Raw genomic sequence first — 27,799 nt, forward strand, 5'->3', positions numbered from 1 at the left:
TCCTCTGCCAAGCAGAAAATGATGGCCCTAAAGACTCTTCTGCTCTTTGCATGGCACCTTAGTCCCCATCTGAATTTGTACTGCTTTCTCCATGGGAAATGTCACATGTATTTTGTGAAATACGCCATGAGCACATAGGAGTTTTGCCAAAAATCAAAGGCATTGGCACAATTCATGTATTCAAACCAGGTCCAGTTCTGCCTCTTACATCCCTGTAGCTGTTTGTAATCTGCTGCTGGCCACCACTGAACACATTATTTAAAGTTGCACTGAGGAAGTCATTGCTGTGCATACACTGCAGTGTGCTATGCAGTCTTACGCTATGCACCTGTCTTGCATGTTGAGACAACTTTCAATTAGTAGTGGTGAAACTGTTAGCTAACTAATTTTTTTTCATATGTTAAAGTTCTCTAGAAAAATAAAGAGCGTGACCATGTCCAATATAACTAATGAAATAGCTTATGAAGGATGACAACTGTAACCTAATACAGGAACAGCAGGAGCTATAAAGTTAATTGGCAGGACACTTCCCATCATTAGTCCACCTCAAATGTGATTGCTTACGTTGATTTATACATTTTAACATTCCTTTGTTTCTGATGGAAAAAAGCAAACCAGGGAAAGCACATTAAAAAATCAACTATCTAAAAATCAAGCCTTCCAAATCTAAAAATAAAAAATCACCTTCAGTAGAGAACAGTAAGTTTCTCTCAAAAAACGCTGAAAAAGATAAATGCTCTCCTTTTCCATTTGGACAGAGAGAGACATGGTCCTTTAGAAGAACCCAGTTTCTCTTTCCCCAGTGACTTTGCGTCACAGTTATCTAAACCGTAGGACTCACTCATCCATGTGTCCATGCTTGACCAGCAGCACTGGTGACCTCTGAACGCTCATGTTGCTTTTCTGCTATCACAGTGGATAATAAACTGGCTAAAGTTGACAGGCTATGAAAAATGATCCCTCTGCTTTGCTATTGCTCCAACAAAAGTGATTCTCTGACAACTCCTTGCAACAGCCATACAAGTACCTCTTCCAGAAACATTTTCTGTTCTGCAGGTGACATGGCAGCAGTGAAAAAATAAAAAAAAGACTCAAATACTGCAATGTGAAAACGCTAACCTTTTATTTAAGGTTAACATACCCATTCCAGTCTATAAATGATGTGTCATTTTATCAGAAATGCAAAAGTCTGAGGTTCATTTTTCTCTCTTCTACACAACAGCACCTTTTTATTTTGATCTTCTTTTTCTGTGTCAGCCTCATACTTTCATTTCTTGTTGAACACTAGCTCATGTAATTTTTGATGCCTGATGACAGCACTGATGCTGGCAGTTCATTTCAATGTTAAGAACCTGAAAGCAAAAGGAACCTTCTGCCCTTCTAATCTGAAACTGATGATGCTTTCTTTTCTTGGCTCTATACCCTGTGTCAGGAGGACAGTTTGGTAAGTCCTCAAACTTTTAGTAGCTAACTTAACATTTTGATAGACATTCTTCAAGTTCCCACATTACCGTTGACATTACAGGGAGTTTAGATGCCTAACTGGGCTCTGTATTACACCTGATTTAGTTCAATTAGAGTATATCAGTATTTCCTCACCATCTAAAAAACTGTTTTTATCATTTTTTGTCTAAAATATGAAAACCATTTTGATACGGGACTGCACAGCAAGATCATCACTGATACCTAGATTTCTGGCAGTAACATGTTCAATACAGTTGCATCTGCATGCTAGGAGCACTATTTTATATAATGTTACATCTGTGCCAGAAAATTCTATGCTGAGACCAGTGCGCTGTCCATGTAATGATGAGATGATAGACAGAAGCAAGGAGAGAGGGGTACACGGTATGCACTACTGGGTCACAGGGCAGGGAAGGGCAGCAATCTCTGCATGTTTAAGAAGTGGACACCTTCTAGACCCTGCAATGGGAACCAAGAATCCCATGGCTCATCTTCCTTTAAACACCCTGCTCTGTGCAGCCGCTTACCCTGGCAGCTGCTTCTCTGTACAGGAGTCAGAAAACTGTGCTGAGACTGAAGTCTATGTAATGATGAGATGATAGACTCACAGATAAAACATAAATGTTCAGCTTAGCTGGAATACCCAGCTCCAACTGAGCTACAAATTGAGTAGTATGTCACACAAGAACAGGCTTTCTCATTTTTTTATGTACTTGATTTAAGTAAGTAAAAGTGAAGAAAATAATGCAGAAAGGGGTAGAGGAAAACATGGTCTAGGTCAGATGACAGAGGGTGGGAAACAGAAAGCTGTGCAGTCCTCCAGCTGTACCTTACAAGAGGAGAAATAGTGTACGTGCTTGAGGACAGCAGTTATGGCGTCTTGATTTCACTGCTAAGTCCACCCCTGAATTATCAAAACAATTCCTGATCTAAAGAATAACTGGCATGAGTTCTGTGATGTTACTTGAACTTGATTTTGTGTTTTATTTTAGTCAGCTTGCTCATATTCACTCTTAGTACTTCTGGGAAAAACCTCAGGGGTCTTTCTGCTGGTTGTGCATAGGCCTCATCCATAATTCTAGTGCCTTATCCTCTGACAAAGACCTGGAATGCTGTTTATGAAGGGCAACTAAACTTAAAGAGGAAGGAATCTGTCCAGGGGTGCAATTATTTTTTGCATCTTTTCATCTTGGTGATTTTGGACAACAGGTTGTGGGACTGTCAATGGAGGCATCATTTTAAAGAATACTGTGGCTAGCCTGAGAGATGGAGGAAATGCCCAGGTATAGATATATATAAAAGTAGATATGTACATCAAAATAGATATAGATATAAAATATATATTGGTCTTGGAAAGTTATCAAAGAATAACTTTACCTCTCAGATAAAATATGTCTGTGGTATGTTTCAAGTATTTTCCTAAACAGATTGTAAAGATCGTAGCAATTCAGTTTTTAGGTTTCAGCTCTGTGCCTTGTGTGATGAGCTGAAATCTCAGGTAGATGTTAATTTTGGATTAATAATATAGGGATGGAAAAATTTGTAGAACTTTATTCAAAATAGCTTTGAGGTATGAAAGCACAATTCAGCATGGCAAACAAGTCACATGAATTAACTTTTCTGTGCACAATTTCATCAGGGAACCTGTAGCAAATGCTTGGCTTTTCTCATTGTGAGTACTGAAACCCTGCTGGCTTCAACTTAAGATCTGGCTTTTGCTCATTGTGTTGTAAAAGAAATAAGGCTTTTTAGGGGAGGGAGTAACTTTTACTAGATCAGCCCTTGAGCACACAAGTTCTTCTCCTGGTCTAGGAGAAAGTATTGTATTACTTTTTTTCTACAAACCTTACCTTGCCTCCATGCTTAGATCACAGCTGTAAGAGCACCTCCTACAATATTAAAAGACGTCGTCCTTTTAAAGGACTGTAAATGTCCAGTATGTAAATATTAAGGTCAGCCAATGCAAAGGACTACTCTGAAGCTTCATTTGGATTTCAAACTCAGTGAATTATGTAGGTCTGTTTCATTTCATTCAGGCCTTCCTAGCCTTGAACAGGTTTTATTTAGTGAGCAGTATCCCAACACAAACCTCAGCAACTGGAGAGGGGAGAAAGAATGTGCAATGGAAACCCAAACTAAAAGGAAAACTCACACCCATCATTTGCAGAAATACCATTTCCACCATTGCTAAGCACGCTGAGTCAACAGCCTTTTTGCAGTGTTAAAGGAAAATTAAGCCTACTGTGATGTGCCAAAATAATGTTTAGCTGTCTAGGCTTCCAGGATATTGGTCATAAAATTAAAAGCTGGGTCAAACACTAGAGAATTAATTTAATGTAATTAAAGCTAATAAAAGATCCAGAGTTCTGTCAGAACAATGTGTGTCATCCCAGCAGTTAGTAGTATCATCACTTATTAAGATTACCTGACACTTCCCTTTATAATGCTAGGTATGCAGTTTGGTGATAACTTCATGACCTTCAGCCCCCAGGGATTACATGTACTGTTCTGTACGTCTTCCGTTTGCTGAACTCTTTCAGAGAAAACTTCAGCCATTTTCAAGAATGAGGAAAATATTGTCCTGTAAGGGCAGTTCAAGTCTTAAATGTATTTACTATTAAAAAAAAAAACAAGGAAAAAGAAAAAGTGGCTCTGTGTTTGGTCTTGACAATATAGTGGTGTCATTTATGCCAAGGATGTGACACTGGATGCACATGCTTACACAGTCAAAACATTTTAGTTGCTAAATTCTCAGATTATTCAAATTTCAGTGAGTGTGACTAGGATCTCAGTGCAGAATGGAGGGGAGGAGTGTTGGGGCTGTGAACCATGGCAGGAGCAGACATAACAAGGGATGAAGGGAAAGTGAGATTATGAGATGGGGCTGGGTGAGGAAGTGAGTAGCTGAGGCTGGCTATGTGAAGGAAAATGGTTAGGTGAATTAAAGAACTAGTGGTGGAAGAGGATCAGATATTACTAGCAAAAAAATAATGTGCGTTGAAAACAGGAGCTACCCTGGCTGATAGTGGAACCTGGCTTTGCTCCCTGTGGGACAGGATTTTGGGATTAGGAGACTGACAGGAGTCTGAGGAGGGAGAGAAAATCTCAGATGGGACCATCAGTGGATGTGACACTGATTAAATACAAACTAGGAAATGAATGGGCTTGAGTTGTGGAAGCTGCTCAGCTCTCAGACATCAAGAGACTTGTTTGTAAAGGAGGGACTGGGATTTGCTAGGCAAGATGACAAACTGAGATGGAGGGTGGAAGGTGAAACTGGAGAAGCAAGGAGGATGGGATAAGGAGTCAGGGATTTTGAAGAGACAGTGTGAAATAAGTTTGAAGACACAGAGAACAAGGTATACATGATCAGGTCATGGGCAGGGTAACGTCAGTGGTCTCTGGGCCCTGCAATGGCAGCCAGGAATCCTGTGGCTCATCTTGCTTTAAACAGCTTGCTCCGTGCAGACAATGATGGCTGCTTACCCTGGCAGCTGCTTCTCTGCACAAGAGCTGAGATGGGCAGAGAGCTCTCAGCCCCACAACCCCTGCAGATTCAGCAGAATGCTCTGTGATGAAACTTATGAGTTTCTTCCCGTTATTTTAAAAATAAAGTTAGACAAAAGGAACCCATTATTTTATTGTGGTTGCAGAACTCAAGTGCTTTACGTATTAGGTAATGCTAGTTTAAGGTTGCCTTTGTTGCCAGAATCTCACCATCTGAAAAGCAGTGATAAAAGTTCTATCTAACAGAAGTGTTGTGAAGATTAATTGTGTACGCTTTGGAAAGTGCTACATGGTTTTATCACGTGTTTCTATTTATTTTAGTTTTGATTCAAAAATCATAGAAATAAATTGGTGAGTTCCAAATGATAAAAATATATGAAACATCATTTCCTTTCTTCTAAAGCCATGCTACAAGCTATTGAGGCTAAAAACAAATTTAAAACACGTGAATGCAGGTTTTAAATTTTTCATCTGAATGAATTTTTCTTCCTATGCTGAAAAAAAATAGAGGACCATATGCAAATATTGGGTCCCTGGCTTGCCTATTTGTTTGAAGACAAATTTACATTTGAGTTTTCCTAACCTCAAAGTGGTATTCTATGAGAAGTGTTTATTGACAAGAACAAAAAATCCACATCTTTCAGTTTAACATATTAAAAAAGTAAGTATCAAGAAACATGAGATAAAAATGTGTTTGCCTTTTTATCTCTTTTCTAATTGAGTGTGGGAAACATCACCTTGATGTAGGGTCAGTTAAAAGCTGTCAGTCTCAGAATTGTTAATTTGTCAGTCTAGTACTTCATTAAAGCATTAGTTAAATGCGTGTTGCTATCTTTGCCATTTTTGGAACATTACCATTTATATTCTTGTTGCAGGAGTTTTGTTAGCTTTATGGTCAGCTCGCATTGTCCATGTGAGTTGGTTTGCATGCACGCTCCCTTTTGGGATTTATATTTGCATGTTAACAATGCTTGTTGCTGACAGTGGAGCCAAGGCAATAGCACTGCTCTCTCTTAATGGGAATACACAGAATTTCTGACACGTGTATATATAGGATCAAAACTCAATGCAGCCCAGATTTGCCAGGCTTTTTATTTTAACAAGCTATTACTTCTTTTTGTATTATTTTGGTGTTGGTGAAGGAGACAGGGGAAAGGAAGGAGCAATGGCATTGTTAGACTTGCTTCCACAAAGGATAGACTTTTTGAAAATAAATGTGTATGCTGTGCCTCTGCTGGCATGGGGAACAGGAGGCCGGGGTGCTGCTGGTGAGCCTGGCTCTTTGTACCACAATCATGACATTCTGCACTAGCATCTGTGTTGCTGTGGATGATATTTCCTTTTAAACTATTAATTAGCTGCTCAGAATAACAGTGAGAGCAGAGCAGGGTTTCTTCAATGTACAGGTTATGCAGTAGTTCATGAAATAATTTCTTGGTCTGTTATGTCCTTAGAGAGTTACTTAATTGCTTTGACTAAAAATCAAAGAAATTGCATCTATCTGCTCTTTTAAGGACAATATTGTGTTCTCCTCATACAGACCTGGCCATAAAACTGAGACGTAGATACTCTGGTATATACGAAGTTGAGGATCACAGTATATACTTCATGCTTCCACTTTTTCCAGTGAACAGATAACTTTGTCTTTTTAGCATGCTTTTGTCCCAAAAAGATATTTTTGCATTTCTATGATTTCGATCATTTTCAAGATTATATGCTCAAGACTTAAATTACTTCTCCAAAATAAATTCAGAAGATAAATGTTGTTAGAAGGATGACTTATTTCCATTGCCATATACAAAATGAAGGTGGTATAAGTCAAATTCTAGATGGACAAATATATTATCTGCATCTTGTTTGTACTTCTTACTAAAGGTAAATTATAAATAGTTTTAAAATGTTTAGTTAATACCTTTCAAGTTTTATAATTTTTTAATTAATTACAACAGTGTGTGTTCCAGGTAGTTAGGTCAGACATATTAATAAATGGTTAGTTAATTGTTACTGATTATTATGAAATTAAAATATTTTTCAATAACATTTTAAATAAATTATTAAGTCTTTCCTGTGTAAACATAATACAGGGAGAAACAAGAAGTGCTAAATGACTAACAATATTAAAATATCTGAGTTCTGGAACACCGCTATGTTTGTTTTATTTCTACATTAGTTTAAAAGCAAAGGCAATTAAGATGAACGCAAAGAAGAGAGTAAATCTATGCAGAATAAATCTCAGGTGTACAAAAGTGAATATATTAATGTTCTGTCTCCTCAAGAAAAAAGAGAGCCTGGCTTCTTTATCCTTGGTGTGTCTGCAGAGAAAAAGGACAGAGTTTTATCTTTTGAAGTAAAAAACATTCCTGAAAAATGCTTAAATCCCAGGGGAATGTATGAGAGGTAACACCTTAACTCCTTGGGACCAGGCTAATGGTTCATAATCCTACAGTAGGGCTGATACCTGAGCCTGCTCAGAAAATGCTTGCCAGAAGTCCTGCCCTGCTTCTGCATTTAGTCATCCTGAAGCACCAAGCTAAGCACTTGGATGAGACCTACATTTTAGGTCTGAAATGTATGGCAACTTATTCATTATTTAGGTACAAGTGATCGGTCTGCTCTTTAAAAATAGATGCAATATTTAGAGGAAGCCACCTTTTGTATGGTGGCCAAGAGATTGGAACTCATACACAGAATCAGGACTCCTGGGCTCAGCATCCTCCTCAACCCCTTTCACCCCTCCAAGAAGTGCCTTCCCTAGCAGGACACCTGGGCTACAAGTCCAGCCCCAGCCTATGGCATGCCACAGTGTTGCACAGGGCTGCGATTAGTTTGATCCAAAGACCCCCCCCTGGCAGCACAGCCCCAGCCTTGGATTCCCAACCTCAGAGCAGCTTGTGAGTTTTGTGTTAGAGAGTAGCTGGAAGGCAGCAGGGCTGGAAGCCTCCCAGGACAGCACTTCTTTGAAAGGGAACTGAGTCACGCTCCCTTTTTGTTTGCTATCTCTGTAGCTATGTGTCTCTCTAACTATGAATTGTGCATTTCTTTCCACACAGTGGCATAGCTTCAGCTACAACTCCCACCACAGTTTTGCTTTGAGCCTGGTTGCTAGGAGATGGCAGCTTTGAGTTCAGGTCCCCTCCTCACCACAGCTAGCAAAGACCTTGCATCCCAAATTTTCCACCCTTTCACTGTGTATTGCAGCAAGGAGGCAGAACTTGGATCTCCCACTTGGCCTCGTGCTCTAACACACGGGCTAGTACACACCAAGGTGCATCAAGCACCCTTGCTGTGCTCTACTAGAAGCTCAGGGCATCAGCTTTGCAAGAAACTCAGTTAGGCTTTCAGTGCACTGACTAGAGAGGCTTTGGAGGACATGTAAATTCAGGGACAGCAAATCTGTGGCATCCAGACAATCAGGATAAGGAAACAGGCCCTGAAGATACTCTGCTCAGCTATAGCAGTTAGTCCCCTTTGCGGTGTACATCTTGAACACAGTCCAGTCCTTGATAAATTTGCAGAAGATCCTTTACTGATCTTTGTGAGAATAAAATGAGGGTCTGAGCAAGTCTATGGCAGGAAGTATAATCTAGTTTTAGACAGAAGGATACAGAACATCTCAGCCTTGAGAGTACTACAGATTTGGATGATGGGTTAAGCTTTGTTGCCAAGATAGAACTTTGCTGTATAGCTTACGAATATTTTCTCAGAGAAAATAATATGTTTTCTTCTATAAGAGACAGCAATGACCTTTGGAGATAAAAGGTAAATTATATTGAAGTTGAATTCCTGGCAGAAATGCATTGCAATTTTGGCCCTTTGTTTAAGCCTATTATTACTTAAGAAAATATATAAGAGACCAGTTTAGCCAACTCTCTTAAAAATGCAAAGCTTTGCCTCTGCTCATATTAGTGCCCAAGAGGCCCCATTCTGATTGTTTATGGAATTAATTATCTGATGGTTCAGTGTTCTGTATTAAATATTAAAATTTCTGTTAATAATATATATACCTTCTTCTGAGTCATCTCAGTTGTGCCCAAGCCTTTTACCAATAAATATCTGCAAGACAGGGATAGCTGCATCTCAAAAAAGTTGGTAGTGTCTTATTTGAGAGGTGGAACCAATGACTGCTCCTAATGCAAACAGGAAAGCTGCTTCAGAACCCTTTTTGCTTTAAACAGAGACTGGAGACTATTTGAACTATTTGATACCTCTGTGCTGGTATATACATTCTGATTTTTAAGTAAATACTGTAAAAAAAGTTTGAGATATTTTATAGTATTCTTAATAAGTTCGGTATTTTTAGCAACTGTAAAAGGGTTGTGCAGGAGAGAGAGGCATAAAATGGACAAAAACTTACACAAAGGGGAGACAATTCTAACAGATCACTTTTCAGTTAACTACTCTGAAAAGGTCTGCAAACATTCTCATCTCTGTTTTTTTACATACCGATTTTCTGTAGATCCATTTTATTTGAAATCAGGGAAATATATTTTCATCAGATAAGAGTGCAAAATCAGGCCCATCTACATGTTAAAAGAAATAAAGTTCAAATACATTTGCAGACTACATCAGAAATTCTGGCACTCAGGTCCCTGTGGTAGGCTGAGCAGTCACACACTGGTAGTTTTTCTCGTTTCCAACTAGTAAAACACATTAAATCTTCTCTTAATGCTTTTCTTTTTTTCACCTGTGTCATTACTAAAGTTGCCACAGGGGTGTTCTGTGATCATGAGTGTAGGTCAGGTGCTCTAAGCGTGGCTATGGTAAGTGCAGGTGAGGAAAAATACACTTTCACCTGAGACATGATCTCCCTTAGAGGAAAATTGGAGGGCCGTTGTGCTAAATCCTGTTAAATATTATGCAAGCATCTAAGAGGCAAACAGGGAGCACTGAAGGGAACTCATGGTGTACAGTCACTGCTCATACACAGATAACATGCTTTCAAGTCACATTTGTAGAGGGAGGCATCCTTACCACTTGGCCCTTGTGTGGATGGACACTCACTCAGCCCTTTGCAAACACAGGAAATAATGCTTAATTCCATTCCTCTATTCCTTCTGTCATTTCTGAGGCTGATCTATCAAAATAAGTAGTTGGTGCATTCTGTATTGGTTTGTCTTATTTAGAAAGATATGATTCTCTGGCTCAGAAGAGTCACTCCTGTACTCAAAAAATAATGCCTTTTTTCTATCCTTTCCCACGCTGTTTCTGGACAGAGTTGGGTTTTGCAGAAGACTGTGAGCATTTCAGGGTGAGAGGGTGCAGCTTCTCCTTTGAGAAACAGTATGGTTGGCTTCTGGAGCACAAATAAATGAATATCCTCAGATTTTTAGGAAACCTGTATTCTTGCTTTTTTCCATTGTTTCTATTCAGCTGCTATTTGGTCAATCAGAAACACATCTGTGCTTGTTTAACACGTATTAGAGTTTTCTGAAAGCAATAGATGTGGAGTCTTAACAATGGAAAAGATCTCTCTTGTGCAAGGTAAAATGAAACGGTAATTCAAAACCTTTCCTTGTTTTTGCAGGATGAGGCTGCTCCAGCTGACAAGCAGTACAAACAGGAGCCAGCCCAGGTCACTTACTCAACATCGGCCGTTTCCAGTACACAGGAGGTGTTGTACATCAATGGCAATGGGACCTACAGTTACCATAGTTACAGAGGGCTTGGAGGTGGGCTGCTAAATCTCAACGATGCTTCTAGCAGTGGTGAGTTTCCGTACAAAATGTGCCTGTGTGTATATGTGCACATGTGTATGTTTCCCCCTGCTGTACAGAAAGCCGGTCCAAGGGGTTCAATACCCATAGGCTATTACCAGATAATGAGCAGGAATACAATCCCGCAAACAGCTACTGCTGAGCAAAATACTTGCTCACGGCATGCTAGTCTCCTTTCAGTTTCAAGGGACTAATACACCATAGGGCGAGAGTGAACCTGAAGTCTCTAACAAAGCTGAGTAAAAAAATGCCAGGTTACATCTTCAGTCAATTTGCATTTTTGAGGACCTACCCTGTCATTATTGCCCTCACCTATACTGGTCACAAAATGAGGCCATTAGCATCTTTATGGCTGGAGTTTGAAAACACTGAACTCTATATTTTGTAACACAAATGAATTAGCCTAGATTTCTCACAGGTTTTCTCTAACTACTTTAATTCACTGCAGATAAGGATCTGGCATAGCAAGTGTTAAATGAGAAATCAGCATACCCTTCTATAAACTAAAAACGATGCAGGTAACTATGTGTCACCATGAGGTTGTATGCCCCTCTGAAAAAAAACAGTGGTGTCATTTATTTAGGCAACATTCCTTCCTACATTAGCAAGCTTTTGTAACAAACAAATGTAAGCAAAGTCTATTGTTTCAGATAGTCCCCTGTGTTGATTTCATACAAATTTCAGAGCAAAGGAAAAGGTTTTCCCATTCTGGTAACAAGGGTATTGTCTGTCTGTCAGAGAAAAGTGATTACTTTGGAAACCTGAAGGTCTCTTGCCTGCAAAAATGGTATTTTAAGAATGTCTCAGAGGACAGAGAAATCCTTGTGGGTTTTGTCCTGGCTGATCCCTCTCTGGCTGAGGAGAGTGCTGCTTCAGGTACATGGGCTGACTCAGGCAAGATGGTATTTGTTCAGCTACAGCCTCTATATTCAACGTCCAAAGCAATTTTCAAAATGTGATCAGGGCTGCAAGTAGTTATTGGTATGTGGTGTCCCGGTGACCTTCAGTCATGTCTGCTTCCTCACACCCCACACCCCAAATCCTCAAAGGCCTGTGAACGATTTGCATTAAGTTTTCAAAATGCTTTAAAAAGGTAATATTTTCATTGTCAAAAGTGTTTGACTTAGAGTGAATGATGATTACAATTGTTTCCATATGCATGAAAAACACATGTGAGGTACTGAATATGATGTCTGACCAAATATTTTCATAAGAGTAAAAGAGGCTGTGGAAATTTGGTTTCTTGTGAAAATGCACAAGGACTTTACAATCATCTTTTACATTGTGGCCAGAGAAGATCTGAGCCAGTTCCCACTGCAAACAGTTGACATTTGCTCTTTCACCCAAGTAAGAGTAAGATTAAACTCCCCTTGTGTTATTTGTCAGCAGAAGCCACTAGAATTGTCCTGTTTTACATAATCTTAACCTGTGAAGAATCACAACTGTTTTGTGTACTTGTTCTTCCCTTCAAACCTCTTGTAATAGGATACATTTTCATAATTCCCATTTCTCCGTGAATTGTGGGATTTAGGCAAAAGTATTCTATGTCACTTCAGCATGCAATTTTTAAAAATATGAGGTACAAATTCAACATCATAAATTAGTGTTGCTTTCTGATTAGAAGCAACATTTTCTTTGTACCTTTAACACAGAATGCTCCAGTGTTTTTTCATAATTAAAGCTCAGAATGGGTTTTGAAGGACAAGCAGTGTTTATTCAGGAACTGTCAGATGATTCCCTGACACAGCCAGGGAGCTGTGCAGCGCACTGCATTTCCCTGTGTTGCGGTGAATGAAGAGACGGGACGCAGCTTGATGCAAGCAAATGTCAATTTATTGTACAGAAGCACGAGGTTTTATAGACTTTCAGAAGCTGCACGTTTTAAACAGATTGGTTCTTGAAGCTAAGCCTTGCATACCAGAGGCAATCCCTGATTGGTGGTTAACTACCATCAATTAACAGCAAGGTGTTACCTTTCCTTGGCGCCATCCGTCTCCCACTCCCCTGTGCTCTGCAAACATGCCTCATCATGTTAATTGTTGTCTAGATAAGCTCGAACAAATTCCCCTCAGCTAACTGATTGCCATGCATGGTCCTAGTTTGCAGACCGTTCCTGCACTGTGTAGCATTGCTGGGGTGAAGAGGCCAGTGGATGCTTACAGTTTGCATGCTGACAGATCACATAATCATATGCTCAAATATTTCTTCTTCCTTGCCTTTCCCTACTTGCACTGGAAAATCTCTTACTTTGTAAGACTAGTAAAACATTGCACATCTCCCAGTTGGTTATGCATAGTTGGAGGGTTCTGCAAAGGTGTCTGTCTTCTCCATGGGGATCCTAGAGGATCCAAAGCACCTAAGTTCCATGAACTGAAAGTCTGTGCGCCAGCACTTGGAAACCAGTTGTTGATGCTAAAAATCCAGCTGGCTGCTGCTTTGTGACCCACCTGCCGTTTTAGGAAGATCATTAGCTAAGTTGTGGAAAGGCAAGTCTATCAATTTCTTAGCTTCACTGACATGAAAGCGAGCAGTAGCCAACGTAATTATCTCTTGGCTATTGAGGGTAAAGTGTTCTGGCTCCATTAGCTGGTTTCCCTTCAGGAGAAACAGGAGGCCAGTTCTTTGGGATCTGTCAGTCCTCTCTGATATGCTCATGGATATTTGCTTTTTCATTTGTAGACTAAGAGGAGTTCGTGGAGTTGCAGTTGAGAGGGGTAATGATTTCCCTCCTGACAGACCTCACAGGACAGTTGTTTGCAATTGTTACACTTTCAAGGACTCTTTTTTCCAAACATATGCAAGGCTGTTACAATGGTTAATGAGTTTCCTCTCTGGAGAACAGGATATTTGCTTGCAAGTTATTCTCGGGACCTAAGAAGTAATTTAAGGATGCATTTCCTTTTCAATTTAGTAACCCATCAAACGTTCTTGCAACATTTACAAACGTTCATCTAGTGTAAAAATATATATACAGCTCAGTCAGGATGCGTGTATAAACAAATACAGTGTGGTTTTGTATATCTGCTAAAACAGAAAAAAGTTCCAAAACAACTCACTGCTCGAATACCTATTTCTGGACCTTTCCCCACAGTAATATAATGTGTCCAATTAGCTATCCTATCTACTAGTCCAACTGATGCATGTATTTGTATGCTGTAACTCTTTTAATTTGGTTATTTCCTCCCCTATAAAAGTCATCCTTACTCCGATCCCAGCCTGCTGACTTGGGTATCTGCTCACCTAACTGCTTGGTGGCTCTGGCTCAGGGACTTCTCTGTGCCTGCTGTTGCAGTGCTTCCCTCCTCAGCCTGTCCTTCTACATGGCTAATTACAAAACCATAATGAGCTTTTTACACAACTGCATGGGGCAAACTTTCATGCAACTTTTCAATATGAGCAAGCAGAATGCAACAGTTTGTACGGTGACTTCTTCTTTATTGTAGGCAGGAAAAAAACAGCAGAAAAGGCTTGGGCTTACAGCACGAAGGTCTATTTTCCCTTTGCTTTTAAACCCTTTAGGCCAAGCCAGCTTGGCTGGAAAGCTTCACCCCATCACCAAGCAATCTGTGGGTTGACAGAGCCTCTGTCAGCCTGTACATGGGCTGGGGAGAAGCCTTTGGGGATGTTGTCCTTGATTCTTGTAGGTGTAAGAAAAGGGATGCTCCTTGAGAATGGTGGATTTCCACGTTCTCTTTTTTAAGGCTAATGCAGTCCCTGCTACAGAACTGAACAGAGAATCTCAAAGGTGGGGTAGCCCAGTGGGTATAAACAAAATTTGCTTGCCAGCTCCTAGTCAGCCACAAAGGCTTCAGCTGGCTCCAATCCATCACACCTGGGCTGAGCCTGGAGGGATGCCCAGCTTGAGAGCAGGAGGGCGAGGACAGGAGACAGGCTGCTCTTTTGGGAGCAAAATCTCTTGGTGCTGGCAGAAGCTGTTGAAGTCCCTGCATGCTGCTGAGCCCCTCCTGACAGAGTGGGATTGCCCTGTCTCCCCACATGTTTCTGTCCAGTGGGTTGCTGTCTGCCCTCTCCTGATGACTGTCAGCTGTCAGAACTCTCTAAAGCCAGGGCGGGCTTGTCAGAGCTTTACTGTCCACAGCCACTTCATTTTCTGAGGTCCGTTTTCCCCAAGAGATGTGGAGAGTGTTTCTGCTGCCATTGCTGGAATTCCTGGAGTTGATTTGAGGCTGTTTGTTCTGCATCATTGCCTGGTTTTCTAGGTAGAAATGTCAGTCGTTTCCTTTTGTGTGTGTGAAAAGAGAGGGTGTTTCAGACTCTATGGCAGACTGGCCATGCAGGACATGCCCTTGTGTCATGGTAAGACAAAGCAGCTGTTGTGTCTCCATTTCTCTACACAGATCTGCAGCCTACCTCCACCACAGCTACAACTCAGCACTGCATCCCAGGCACCACAAACGTCCAGTCCCCTTCCAGCTCAGGTGAGTCCTTCTGTTGAATCTGAACATGTTCACACCACAAACAGATCCTGAGCCCTGGCAGACTTCTCTTTCAGCCTCCTCTCCTACAGGCGGGCCTGCAGACCAGGACTAATGGCCCCATGGTCCAGCTGGTAGCTGCTAGACCCCTGCCACACTGCTCACCTCTCCCTGCTACTTCCTTCCAGAGGTCCAGAAGGGCTGCACTCTCCCAGCTGTTCCCTGCTTTAGCCAAGTCTCTTACCCACATGCCAGTCAGCCTTCCTGGTCCTTTTGCCTCCTGGTCCTTTGGGTGGTGCAGCCCTGCTAAAGATGGTGGGGTATCCGGGGGAAGCTCCTGGAGCTGAGCCCAAATGATCAGCATGGTTGTGCTGCTCTGGGGCAGGGAGAGGAGGGCCAAGCACTCTTGTCCACTTTGGCATGTGACAGTAGGGAGAGTGCCTCATTTCCACACCCTCAAATCTGGTGAAGCTGTAACCTTCTGTAAAATCTTGGCACTGGCATGATCAGTAGAGGCTTCTTGGCAGTAAACTAGGTTAAAAAAAATGTCCAGCTGAGAATATCCAGTATGTAGCTAACTCTTGAAAGTGCTGACTGGGTTACCCACAGCATGGCTGGCCATGATGTGTAGGGACTGAATGGGATTTTTGCTGTGGTTGCTCTCTCCAGCTCTTCTTTACGTGTATACTCTTGCACAGATTTCTGTGCTCTCACCGCTACCCTGATGACATCAAAGTGGAGAAAGAGGTAAAAGACAAATCAGCTTGTCTCTAACACAGCTGGAGCGTGGGGCATGAGTAGACACAGAGCAAGAGTGATAGGGTTAGAAACCTGAGACAGTGTGTTAGCCCTGTTTACAAAAGTCAAAATATGGGATTGGGAGAATTGAATGGTTTGACCTGTGCTGTGGCAAAGGTAGGAATTTCTCACTGGAAAATTGTGGCTGAATTCTATATTAAGATCATCCCCATGTTCCTGTTCCCCCTTCCTCTTCCTCTTCATCTTACTGGATACATGGCATGTGCAAGTATTACTCTGCTCCCACCATAGGAATAGGGGTGGAATGTCTGCAGATATATTGGACAGTATCCTACTTTCTACCTTTGCACAAAGCTCAGGAGACAGCCATTAAGGCAAGACAGGTGTATGCCACATAATTAATCTCCTGTGGTGGACAGGAAACATTACTGGATAACTTCACATAATCATTTCATCACAAACCAGTGTGTTTGCTGACTGGTGAAAATGCGTGATGTTCAGTGGCTATAGGCATTTCTGTGTTTTCACATCTTTTTCCTCAGGCAACACAGCAGTTTTTTCTGCTAAGCTAGCTGAAGGTCTGTTTTCCAGAGGGAAAGGCATAGAAGGGAGAAAGAAGCTTAAAAGGTCCAATTCATTAGTCCCTTTTTCTTGATCGGAGATCTGGCATTTGAAACAATAGTTTTAGGCACATCTGCTCTCTGAAGGCAGGAGGAAAAGTAACACTGACAGATGCATAATATCACAATAAAACATCCTTGCAGTAATAAATACATCTGATTTGGGAAAAGCAGCATATTTTGATAGTTGTTTATATTTAGTTTTATTGGAGCATATGAGTATCCAGTACACACTCACTTCTAAAGCTACTCATGGGGAAAAAAAGGACAGAGGGGAGTAAGTGCAATAGAAAAGATACACAAGAGTGATTTCAAAGCATGGACAAATGTATTTTTCTATAAATAAGTGCCACTGCTTTTTACATCTTCACTGATGAAAAAGATTGCTTAACCATTGTTAAAATGTAGAAGCATAGATGCTTAAGCACATATTTAAAAAAAATAATTTTGTTATTTTAAAATATCATCTGCAATAGTTATAACCATTTTGAAAGTCATTGACACATATATTATTCTTTCAGTAGTTGTTAATTATAAGATTGGTAGCTGCCCAGTGACAGCATACAATTCTTAAGGGATTTTTGCTGAGACAGTTGACAGTGTCTAAGCAATCAGTAACAGCACATCTACATCTGACCCATATTTTGGAATTTGATATAAATCATGTTGCTAATGAGTAGAGCATGAGGCAATAACTATTTCCATTTAAGTCTTGCAATTTACAGAAAAGCCATTTGTCCAGCAGTGTATTTAATGGCAGATATTCCTAGCAGCTAATTTGATAAATGATTGTCTAGCACATGAAGAGTGGGTTTTCAGAGTTCTCATATTCAGCTGGATGTGGTTCCAACAAGAACAGTTCCACCTCGTAGAGGAAATTAGGTCTATGTAACTGGACTGAGGTGGTAAATAGAAAAATATTCTTGTGTTAAAGTGTAAGTCAGTCTGGTGTCCTCAGCAAGAGGCAGACGAACGACACTTCCGTCTTCTGACAGAGTATAAAAGAAAGGATCTGTCCCAGCAATTTGTTTAACCCACTGCTTAAGAGAATGTTGTGCTGTTATAAAAACATGGGAGGTGACAATTGTGAGTTATAATAGTACACACTAAGAGACATACCTAGTCAAGATTTTTAATTGTTCCGAAGTACTCCAGGATAGGAAGCAGTATGCTAAAATGTGCAGTGTCACCTTGGAGGAACCTGACACTGCAAAATTAATTGCAAAAATATTCAAATTTTCCTCTATATGAGGATGCACTTGTTCCTGTGAAGAGTGGCAACTTAATAAATAATACTAAATACACTAAGGAAATAGTTCTATTTAAAGTTAGCGTAGTTATTAAAAAAAATCCTGGTGAAGCTGTTCAGCTTTCTCCAGATTTAGTCATCTGTAGTAATGGCTTCTGGGGACAGAGGTACACGAAGCTTAACCAGCTATTTTAAGCCTTGAGAATATCTGTGATTTATTTGTCTGGTTAAAGAAATGCAGTGGATATTTATAAGTAAGATTTAGGTTCCTGTGCTTCAGTAGCTGATTTGCATAAAATTACAGAGGAAAAATCTACACGATAAGATAAAGATGCATTTATTTCTTATTTTCTGAACGACCAGGTATGATAAGGAAGCTACAGATAAGTTATAGCCTTTTTAGCATATAGCAGCCTGGACAAATTTTAAGAATCAATAATACTGTCAGTGAGTGTCTGTCATAGCTATTAAAAGTGGAGACTAATATAATACATCGTGGAGCTAGTCTCTGAGCGAGGTATTCTTCCAGATATAAAACTTTGGCTGTCATAGGCAAGCTTTGGAGGTGAGGTTATGTATGTCACATAACATAATTAAAAGAACTAAAATCCTTATCCCCACATCAGGTGTGGCTTGTTCTCCTTCTGTTCAGCTCTCTGGCAGCACGTGCAGCTTCCCTTCCTGAAAAGGCACAGGCATACTCGCTGTCCTAAACCACAGACATGAACACTTTCCGTGTTCGTGTATTTCTTTGCTTTTTTGCTCAGGAGGCTTTTCTTTGAGGGCAAGGAAGACAGCACTGTGACTTAAGTACAAGGAAGAAGTCTGGGAAGTGAAGTAAAATCTTAATTTCCTAGTATTTAGAGTTTTTTTTTAAAAATTGAGTAGTTTGAAGTAGCTGGGGTAAGTTAAAATCCAGTATTTCTAATTTCCTTTGTATCCAAGGGCTCTGTATATAACACAAGTCCCCCAGACCAAGAGGATTTCTGGGTCCTGATGGTTTCTTGTGTAATGCAGACTGCAGGTTTGCACTTGCACAGAACTTTATTTCCAGTTCCTTCAGTATTTCAAAGTTATATATCCTGAAGCATTAAAAAAACTTCCCTCATGATAGTTAATCTGGACATATAGGAATACAGGGCCAGATCTTTAGTTTGTGTAAATCACTGTGACCCTATGGACTTGTGAGGAGTTACACTGATTTATGCTCGCTGGACATCTGTTCTCCTAGTTTTCCTTTCAGAGCAGTGCTTTTAATTTGCTTTTACTCATCGTTTTTTGTAAGGGAAACCTCAGAGGTGTGAGCAAGCGCATTTCTATGTATTTTCTACTTATGAGTGAAACAAACTTAATATCTTATTCAGTCACTTAAAAATCTGGATTACCAATGAGAAAAACCCTTCAGTTTTATTGCAGAAAAAGATGTGCTCTGCCACAGAAGCTCTGTTATGCTATATATTGTGTGTGTGGTTTTGGCTGTCAGATGAATGAGAGTCAAGGAAAGAACATAAAAGTTAAAGTAGGTTCATATGGAGCACAATGCCCTCAATATGTCAGTGGTAGCTTTTTCACTACTGACTCAATAAATACAGAAGTCTTTAATGGCTTCTTACAACCATTCAGTCCAGCTGGCTTTATGATTTGTATACCCTTCTTCTCTGTGCTGGGTTAAGATTTTACTTAGAAATATCCTCTGAGCTTCTTCACACTGTGATCGTTTCCCTGCAGCGTGCAGTCACACTGAAACAAATTCACTGAGCTAATTGTCCTTTATTTATCCTTTGTACGCTGGAAGTTACTTAAAAGTCAGTTCATTTATGCCAGTGTAAAGCTGGATAATACAGTTGTAAGGCTAAGTGCTGTCATGCTAGTTGCATAGTCGGAAGTAAGATGTAATAGGACCCTTTCTGTTCAAGTAGTTTCTTTTCATAGTCCCAGCTCTGCCTTCATTCACGCAAGGGGAGATTTTCATTAACTTCAGTGTGGGGACATGGCGATCTCCACGTTCTTTGTGGTCTCAGTTGTATCTCTGCATAAGCATAAAAGAAAGACAAATAAATAAGGTTTATGACCAGATCTTCAGCTTCTGAAAATCAGTACATCTCTTTCCATTAGTGTTTAAGATAATGAGTCTGGTTTTGAATCTTGTGATTCTGGTGGGATTATTTAAGAGAACATCTAAAGTATGAATTGGTGTGTTTTGTATTCCAAAATTTAATATGCTAAATTAAAATTATTCCACTCTCTTTAGGAAGCAAGGGCCATCCAGTGAGCCAATGCTGAGAAAGCCTTGGCATTGACATACATTGTCCAGATGAAAGTGAAAGGTGACATTTTTCTCATAGGAAAGCAAGATACATTGACTTGGGTAACTTGATCCCAATTTCCAGGAGAGTATTAAGATTAAGATCAGGCTAGTCTGATCTTCTGCCTTCCAGAAGTACAGATTTACTACAGGCCACCTGATCAGGAAGAGGAACTCAGTGAGGCCTTTCCAGACAGTTGGAGGCAGCCTCACGATCACAGGCCCTGGTTCTCACTGGAGACTTCAACCACCCTGATACCTGCTGAAAAAACAACACAGCTAGGCACGCGTGGTCCAGGAGGTTCCTGCAGAGCATTGATGCAACTTTTTGACACAGGTGGTAGAGGAGCCACCAAAGCGAGGTGTGCTGCTGGACCTTGTACTGACAAAGCAGGACTGGCTGGGGATGTGAAGGTTGGGGGCAGCCTTGGCGGAGTTCAGGATCCTGAATGGAGGAAGCATGGCAATAAGTAGGATTGCAACCCTGGAATTCAGGAGAGCTAACTTTGGCTTCTTCAAGGACCTACTTAGAGGAATTGTATGGGTTAGGGCTCTAGAAGGTAGAGGGGTCCAAGAGAGCTGGCTAACATTCAAGCATCGCTTCCTCCAAGCTCAAGATAGGTGCACCTCTATGAGTAAGAAATCAAACAAAGAGGGCAGAGGACCTGCATGGATGAGCAAGGAGCTTCTGGCAAAACTCAGAAGAAGGAAGTTTACAGAATGTGGAAAAAGGGACAGGCTGCTTGGGAGGAATACAGGAATGTTGTCAGAACATGCAGAGATGCGACGGGGAAGGCTAATATCCATCTGGAATTAAATCTGGTGGGGGGTGTCAAGGACAAGAAGGGCTTCTTCAAGTACATCAGTAGAAGAAGGATGACTAGGGAAAATGTGGGTCCACTGCTGAATGAGGTGGGTGCCTTGGTGACGAAGAATACAGAGAAGGTGGAGTTACTGAATGCTTTCTTTGCTTCGGTCTTTATATCAAGGCTACCCCTCAGGAATTCAGACTCTGGAGGCAAAAGAGAAAGTCTGGAGAAAGGAAGGCAATCCCTTGGTTGAAGAGGATGAGGTTAGGGATCACTTAAGCAAATCTGACACCCACAGATCCATGTACCCCCAATGGGATGCACCCCTGAGTGCTGAGGGAGCTGGCAGATGTTACTGCTGAGCAGCTCTCCATCAACTTTGAAAGGTCATGGAGGACAGGAGAGTTACCTGAGGACTCAAGGAAAGCCAATGTCACCCCAGTCTTCAAAAAGGGCAAGAAGGACCCGGGAAACCACAGGCCAGTCAGCCTCACCTCCATCCCTGGAAAGGTCATGGAACAGCACATCCTGGCTGTCATCTCTAAGCATGTGGAGGAAAAGAAAGTTGTCAGGAGTAGTCAACATGGATTCGCCAAGGGGAAATCATGCCTGACCAACCTAACAGCCTTCTGTGATGGAATGGCTGGCTGGGTAGATGAGGGGACAGCAGTGGGTGTTGTCTGCCTTGACCTCAGCAAGGCTTTTGACACTGTCTCCCCTCATAGGTGAACTCAGGCAGTGTGGGTTAGATGGGTGGACAGTGAGGTGGGTTGAGAACTGGCTGATGGCAGAGCTCAGAGGGCTGTGATCAGCCGCGCAGTCTCTAGCTGGAGGCCTGTAGCTGGCGGTGTGCCCCAGGGGTCAGTGCTGGGTCCAGTCCTGTTCAGCTTATTCAGCAGTGACCTGGATGAAGGGACAGTGTGCCCTCAGCAAGGTTGCTGATGATACACAACTGGGAGGAGTGGCTGATACCCCAGGAGGCTGCACTGCCATTCAGCGAGGCCTGGACATGCTGGAGAGCTGGGCAGAGAGGAACCTCATGAAGTAAGTGTGAGGTCCTGTACCTGGGGAGGAACAACCCCACGCACCAGTACAGGCTGGGGCTGGCCTGCTGGAAGGCAGCTCTGTGGAGAAAGACCTGTGAGTCCTGGTGGACAGCAAGCTGGCCATGAGCCAGCAGTGTGCCCTGGTGGCCAAGAGGGCCAATGGGATCCTGGGGTGCATCAGGAGAAGCGTGGCCAGCAGGTGGAGGGAGGCTGTCCTCCCCCTCTGCTCTGCCCTGGTGAGGTCCCATCTGCAGTGCTGTGTCCAGTTCTGGGCTCCCCAGTTCAGGAGAGACAGGGAACAACTAGAGAGGGATACAAAGATGGTTAGGGTACTGGAGCATCTCCCTTGTGAGGAAAAGCTGAGGGAGCTGGGGCTGTTCAGCCTGGAGAGGAGAAGACTGAGAGGGGGCCTTATCAATGTCTACAAATATTTTAAGGGTGAGTGTCAAGAGGACGGGGCCAGGCTCTTTTCAGTGGTGCCCAGCGACAGGACAGGGGGCAACAGGCACAAACTGCAGCACAGGCAGCTCCATCTGAGTATGCTCTTTACTTTGAGGGTGTCAGAGCAGTGGCACAGGCTGCCCAGGGAGGCTGTGGAGTCTCCTTCCCTGGACACATTCAAAATGCACCAGGGTGTGACTCTGTGCAACCTGCTCTAGGGTAACCTACCTTAGCAGGGGGTTGCACTAGATGACTTCCAGAGGTGCCTTCCAAACCTGACCATTCTGTGATTTGCTACACTGTCAAAATGAATGAATAATGTTCTTCCAGATTTGCACGTAATAAACTGCTTGATAAGTATACTTGTCATCTGTGTTCTAGTATGTCTAAAAAAAGTCCTCAGTCCAATTCTACCTGTCCAGATTACGCTCCAGAAACATCTCATCAAAGCACCATACATCTTAGCTGATTAATAACTATGGCCAAATGACCAGGGAAATTCCACACAAAGCCAAACTTAATGATGGCAGATGGTTTTGCTGATCATAGTAACATGCAGACCACCCTCAGGAATGCCGTCTTCTGCATGCAGCATACATGGTCTTGAGAATATTCTTTGATGAAAAGTGCTAAGCATATTGCTGTAAGCCAAGGCAACATAGTGATTGCTGCAGATTCTCTATTCAGCGTTCAGGCCTCACAAGATCCTTGCAGTATATTGCCAGCTGTATGCAGCCCCCACAGATGATAGTGAATTCCTCAATGTAGCAGCCAGATTGTCACAGCCTAATCTCATTCATGACTAGCTATTTATGCAAGTGATCACATGGTATCAGGGCTAGTCAAGTGAATGACTATTTATCTACATCTGTAAGGGATTCACAATCTGGCCACATGCTGATTTAAGCATAAAATGCGAAAATAGATATCTAGAGAACATAAGTTTTCTATTCTTTGATAAAAACTGCAAATGTGCAGAATGCCATGAAGCCTACGATGGCAGCTGGAGCTGGGGGAGGCACAGATGAATCTTCTGCCTGCTCACCAGGATCAGATCCCAGGGCAGTGTTGGGGTGCAGGTGGCTCACACTGTATGGATACGCCCTAGAGGGTGATTTTCTACTGGCGGTGGAGTTGTCCCTCATGTAGTGTAAATAGAACTTAAAGGGTGTCTTTCATATATAAATATAAATCACTGTGGTTCCTGGCAGGGCAACTGGTACCTGAACAGTTACTGCTTGTTTCTGCTACTTCTCATTGGCACTCAGCTGAGAGCAGATTTTGTTACTCTGCATTTGTGGCTGCAGACCTGTGAAAGGTCTCTTGCCGCAGATCTGAAGCTTCTTTTCTTTTCTTTTGTTACCTGCAGGTCCAACAGATCTCAGTATGAAGAGGCAGTTAGCAACCAGCTCTGGATCCTCCAGTAGTTCAAGCTCTAGACCCCAGCTGAGTCCAACTGAAATAAATGCAGTGAGGCAGCTTGTGGCAGGGTATCGAGAATCAGCCGCGTTTTTATTGCGTTCTGCAGATGAACTGGAAAACCTTATTTTGCAGCAGAACTGAGTCATGTAACCTTCACACTGGCCTGGTCTTATCTCAGAGTTTCCACTAATGACATTTTGATTTCCCAGAGCACACACTTCAGTTACTGCACAGTCTTTTAGGAGAGTTAATTACCATAATGCCACACTGTTCTTGATCCATAAAGTGATGTGTTAAGGTGCTTCAAGTGAACTTCGACCTCTGGTATTTCCGAGGTACTTTACTGTGTCCAGCCTATTGCTTTTGTTTTAGTGTGTCAGCATAAATATCGAAAAAGTGGCTAGAAATTAACTCGTTCTAACAAGTGGAGGAAACAGAAGATGCTGTGATGGTTTTAAAAAAAATGGTTCAAGATCCAAGTGCAATATTAGTGGAATGTGATACTGACTCATTGGACTTAAAGCTGCAGTATATGGCAAAACGTTGCCAAATGTCCTGTTGCTACAGGGCACAATTACAATTAAAAGGATCTTGTATTTTAAAAAAATGTAATTTTTATAAAAAACAAAACAAAAGATTTTTGTTTTCATTCAAGATTTTTCATTGTTACTTTGGTAAACTTTTTCACTTGTCCTGAAAATGTTTTGAGGAGGTATTTTAAGTCCCCCCTTCCTCTCTTGAACCCCTGACTGTGCCCTTCTCCCCAACTTCATATTCTTTCTACAACGAGTAACTCTTGATGCTGGATAATTCTTCCCCCATGTACTGTAAATTGTCATGTATGGAATACTTTCCAAAGGAAGCATGCATTTCCTGCATTCATACCATTCTCAGCTCCATTCTGTAATATATTGCAGCTTTATTAGCAATTAATAAAGAGTTGAGGGTTTTTTAAAAAAGACATATCATTGAGAAAAAAAAAAAGATAAAATTGATTTCTTATGGTGAGCTCATCTAACTCCATGATCACTGCTGCTGTCCTATACAAGTCCCTCTAGTTGTGATTGGATGTAGATGATGAATGTTAAGAGGTTGCAAGTGACAATCTGAAAATTTGCACTCTTGTGTGTATTTATTTTTTGTTTCCTTAATTTAAACAAAATTCTTACCGAGGAGGTAATTGACACTTCTGGTATGATTTGTATAATTCCCAGGCCTAGCTAAAACCTGTACAAAACTGTAAGTGGATGCAGCTGCAACTATAATAAAACACTTCTCTCCCCTTCCCCACTCTTCCCAACCCCTCTATTTCTTATTTTATAATATTGATTACACATTAATGGTGTTTTCTTTGTGCACTACAGCAGGCTTATTTTTAAGTATATAGAAAAAAAGTACTTTAGTTTATGCTTACTGTACTATCTGTTCTGTTGTTTAGCTTTTGTTGAATAACAAGTTTCTTGTGCATTCCTAAATTTGCCTTATTTCATGTACAAAATTTTATGTAATTCTGTTTTTGACAATGAGTTTAAGGCATCAGTGATATTTTATATCTACTTGTTACATATAGTTTTCCAAGTAATGACTGTGATTGTGACCAAGTAATGTGCACTTTTTCTTGTAACTGTGGACATTGCTATGCTTTTTTTTCTCTAGTGTTTCTAGAATTACTGTTGCTTACAATTATGTAAAAGAAAAAGAACTTTTGTGATACTGTTGGTGAATATTAATGTGAAAAAGCCTATGAAATATGAGTATTTTGGAGGTACATAGATACACAAACATCTCTAAGTTGTGGACTGATGTTCACATATTTAAATGAGAATTCAAAACCTGAGGGCTGGAATCATTTCCTCTGTTTTGTTTGGGTTAATAAACAGATTTCTGTGTTTAAATACATGATTGTGAAACATTATAACATTTACATTTACGTAGCATTTAAAGCTATAAATCTTACTGTCTTTAAACAGGAAAAAGGGCCTTCCAGTCCAATTCATGCAGACACCCAAACCTCATTTCTCAAAATTATCAAGTAAATCCAGTAGGCCAATCTAGCTGGAGCTTTGTATTAATGAAGCATTTCCTCAATAAGAGCAGAAGTGGGTGGTCCATAAATCATGAGATCTGATTCACTAGCATGTTATAATTCTAAGTTGGCTGGAGGCTACACCATTTTGCCACTTTATTTTTAAAAATCTATTGGATGTCTTTTTAAAGTCACTTATTCCTGGATATGAGAATATCTTTGCAGATCCTTACTAGCTGCTACCCATCACTTGAGAGATGCATTTGCTCCTAACATCTTCTCACCATGCTTCTGAAACCCTATGGCTTGTCTCTACCACAGGTGCGTGGTTGCCTCAGCATTTGTCTCACCAGGCATTCAAAAGCCTTAGAAATCAAATGCCTTTTTCCTCTCTTCCACTTTCAAGTATCTACAGCACCTTCTGTCTGTGCATGCCAAGAGGGGATGAAGCAGGTACCTTGTGCCAGCTCACTACCTTGGCCTCATCAGAAGAAGAAGTCTGGCATACATCTTCCACAGAGAAGTAGTGACAACTATGCCTACATTTCAAAGTTTCCTTAGTCCTGTTGTCCAGGACGCTGTGCTACAAAGTGCCAGCTAAGCAGCAACCAGCAGTTTGTCCAAGAGGCTGTTTGCCAGCCAGGAATCTTCTCGGCTGGGCAGCCTCGCTGCTTTTCAAGCTGTCTTGCTAAATGCAGGTAAGGTCAGGAGGCTAGAGGATGAGGCGGTAAGAGATTAACTTCAGTGTTCTACCTTCTGACTCCTCTTTTCTCTCCCTCAATTGCTTCTTCTCTTGAAAGAGAAGTAGGGAAGTTGGGGTTCACCATATGACCTTCAAGGCCTATGGCTGATCTCCCCTTTTTCCTGCTCCACCCCCAGCCTACTTTGGTAGTTGTCCAAGTATATCTCCTACAGCACACACAACCTGTTCTTCTGGCTACCTTCTCTGAAATATTTAGGGCCATCTTCAACTGTAGGAGCGATTAACATCCCTCTCTAAAGGCTCAGACCGGTACTTCGCTTTCAGTCCTCAAATGGTTTATCTGTGCCAAATTTCAGGAGGCTGATGGGGTTTTTACTCTATAGCTGTTTCCACCTCTTAAGTACTGGGTTTATTCATCTCTTCTTTGCAACAGCCATCGATTCAACTACAGTTTTAACTTCCTCTGCTTCTAAGAGGGTACTGAAGTTTGGACCCATCCTATGAAGGAGGGATCATAAATCTCGGTCCACTTCTATGTGAGAAAATCTACATCCAAGCACTGCAATTAAATTTGCACTCTTGGATCTAATGTATGTCTCAGAGCCACCTACTCTCTGCTGGCTTTGAACCTCCTAGAGGAGTAAAGGTGCAGGTGGAGAAGTGGAGAAGATACTACTCCAGCTATAGACCGAGTCAAGTATCCAGAAATAACTTCAGAGTTATTTCTTTCTCTTTTCCCTATCTTCTGTAATCTATGGTGTGTCACCTCAGCTGTTAGGATGTTTTTTTTTGGTTTTTTTTTTTTTTTTAATATTGCTGTTAGGATAAGGCCAGTCCCTTCCAGCTTGGGCATTCGCCTGAGTATGGCTGCTTGAGGCTGCCTTCAGAAAAGCATTATCCTTGTATCTAATATCTTTATTAAACTAGTACTTCAAGTTGATGGATGCCTCACTACAGAACCCTATCAGTGCAGACTGGCAGGTGCTGGTCTTGAGACAGCCTCATGTCTTCCCAACTATTCTGGAGTTTCCTTGGAAGTGGTCCTGTAAGACCTTCAGTTTTCATGGGGTTTCTGGAAAGGGAGGGATGGTGGGAGAGTATCATGTAATGTCCCTAAATTCCCATGCAGAATTAAGTACCAAACATTATCATGGTCTCAGTGGGTTGAGTCTCTTTAGGCTTACTTCCACACTGGGAAGATGTCATTTACCCATTCTTCTCTCCTCTCTCCCTGATTTCCAGGGTAGTTTTCATTGGTAGGAGAAGCAACTGTGGGTAATATCTATAGATGCAACCTC

At 41.4% G+C, this 27,799-nt stretch overlaps 1 protein-coding gene across 6 annotated transcripts in view; it reads left to right on the forward strand.

Annotated features, from left to right (window-relative positions):
* The window catches only part of NOL4 (nucleolar protein 4), a 201,908-nt gene extending 176,241 nt beyond the window's left edge, over positions 1-25,667 (forward strand). For all 6 annotated transcript variants that reach the window (XM_080381524.1, XM_080381525.1, XM_080381526.1 and 3 more), the window contains 3 exons: positions 10,496-10,676; positions 15,044-15,124; positions 23,720-25,667. In XM_080381524.1, the coding sequence (XP_080237650.1) occupies positions 10,496-10,676; positions 15,044-15,124; positions 23,720-23,913 (456 nt within the window). In that variant the 3' untranslated portion in view covers positions 23,914-25,667. The remainder of the gene's footprint in view (positions 1-10,495; positions 10,677-15,043; positions 15,125-23,719) is intronic.
* Positions 25,668-27,799: the final 2,132 nt, after the last annotated feature.

The sequence above is a fragment of the Falco punctatus genome, assembly GCF_963210335.1.
Source record: "Falco punctatus genome assembly, chromosome: 3".
NCBI lineage: Eukaryota > Metazoa > Chordata > Aves > Falconiformes > Falconidae > Falco > Falco punctatus.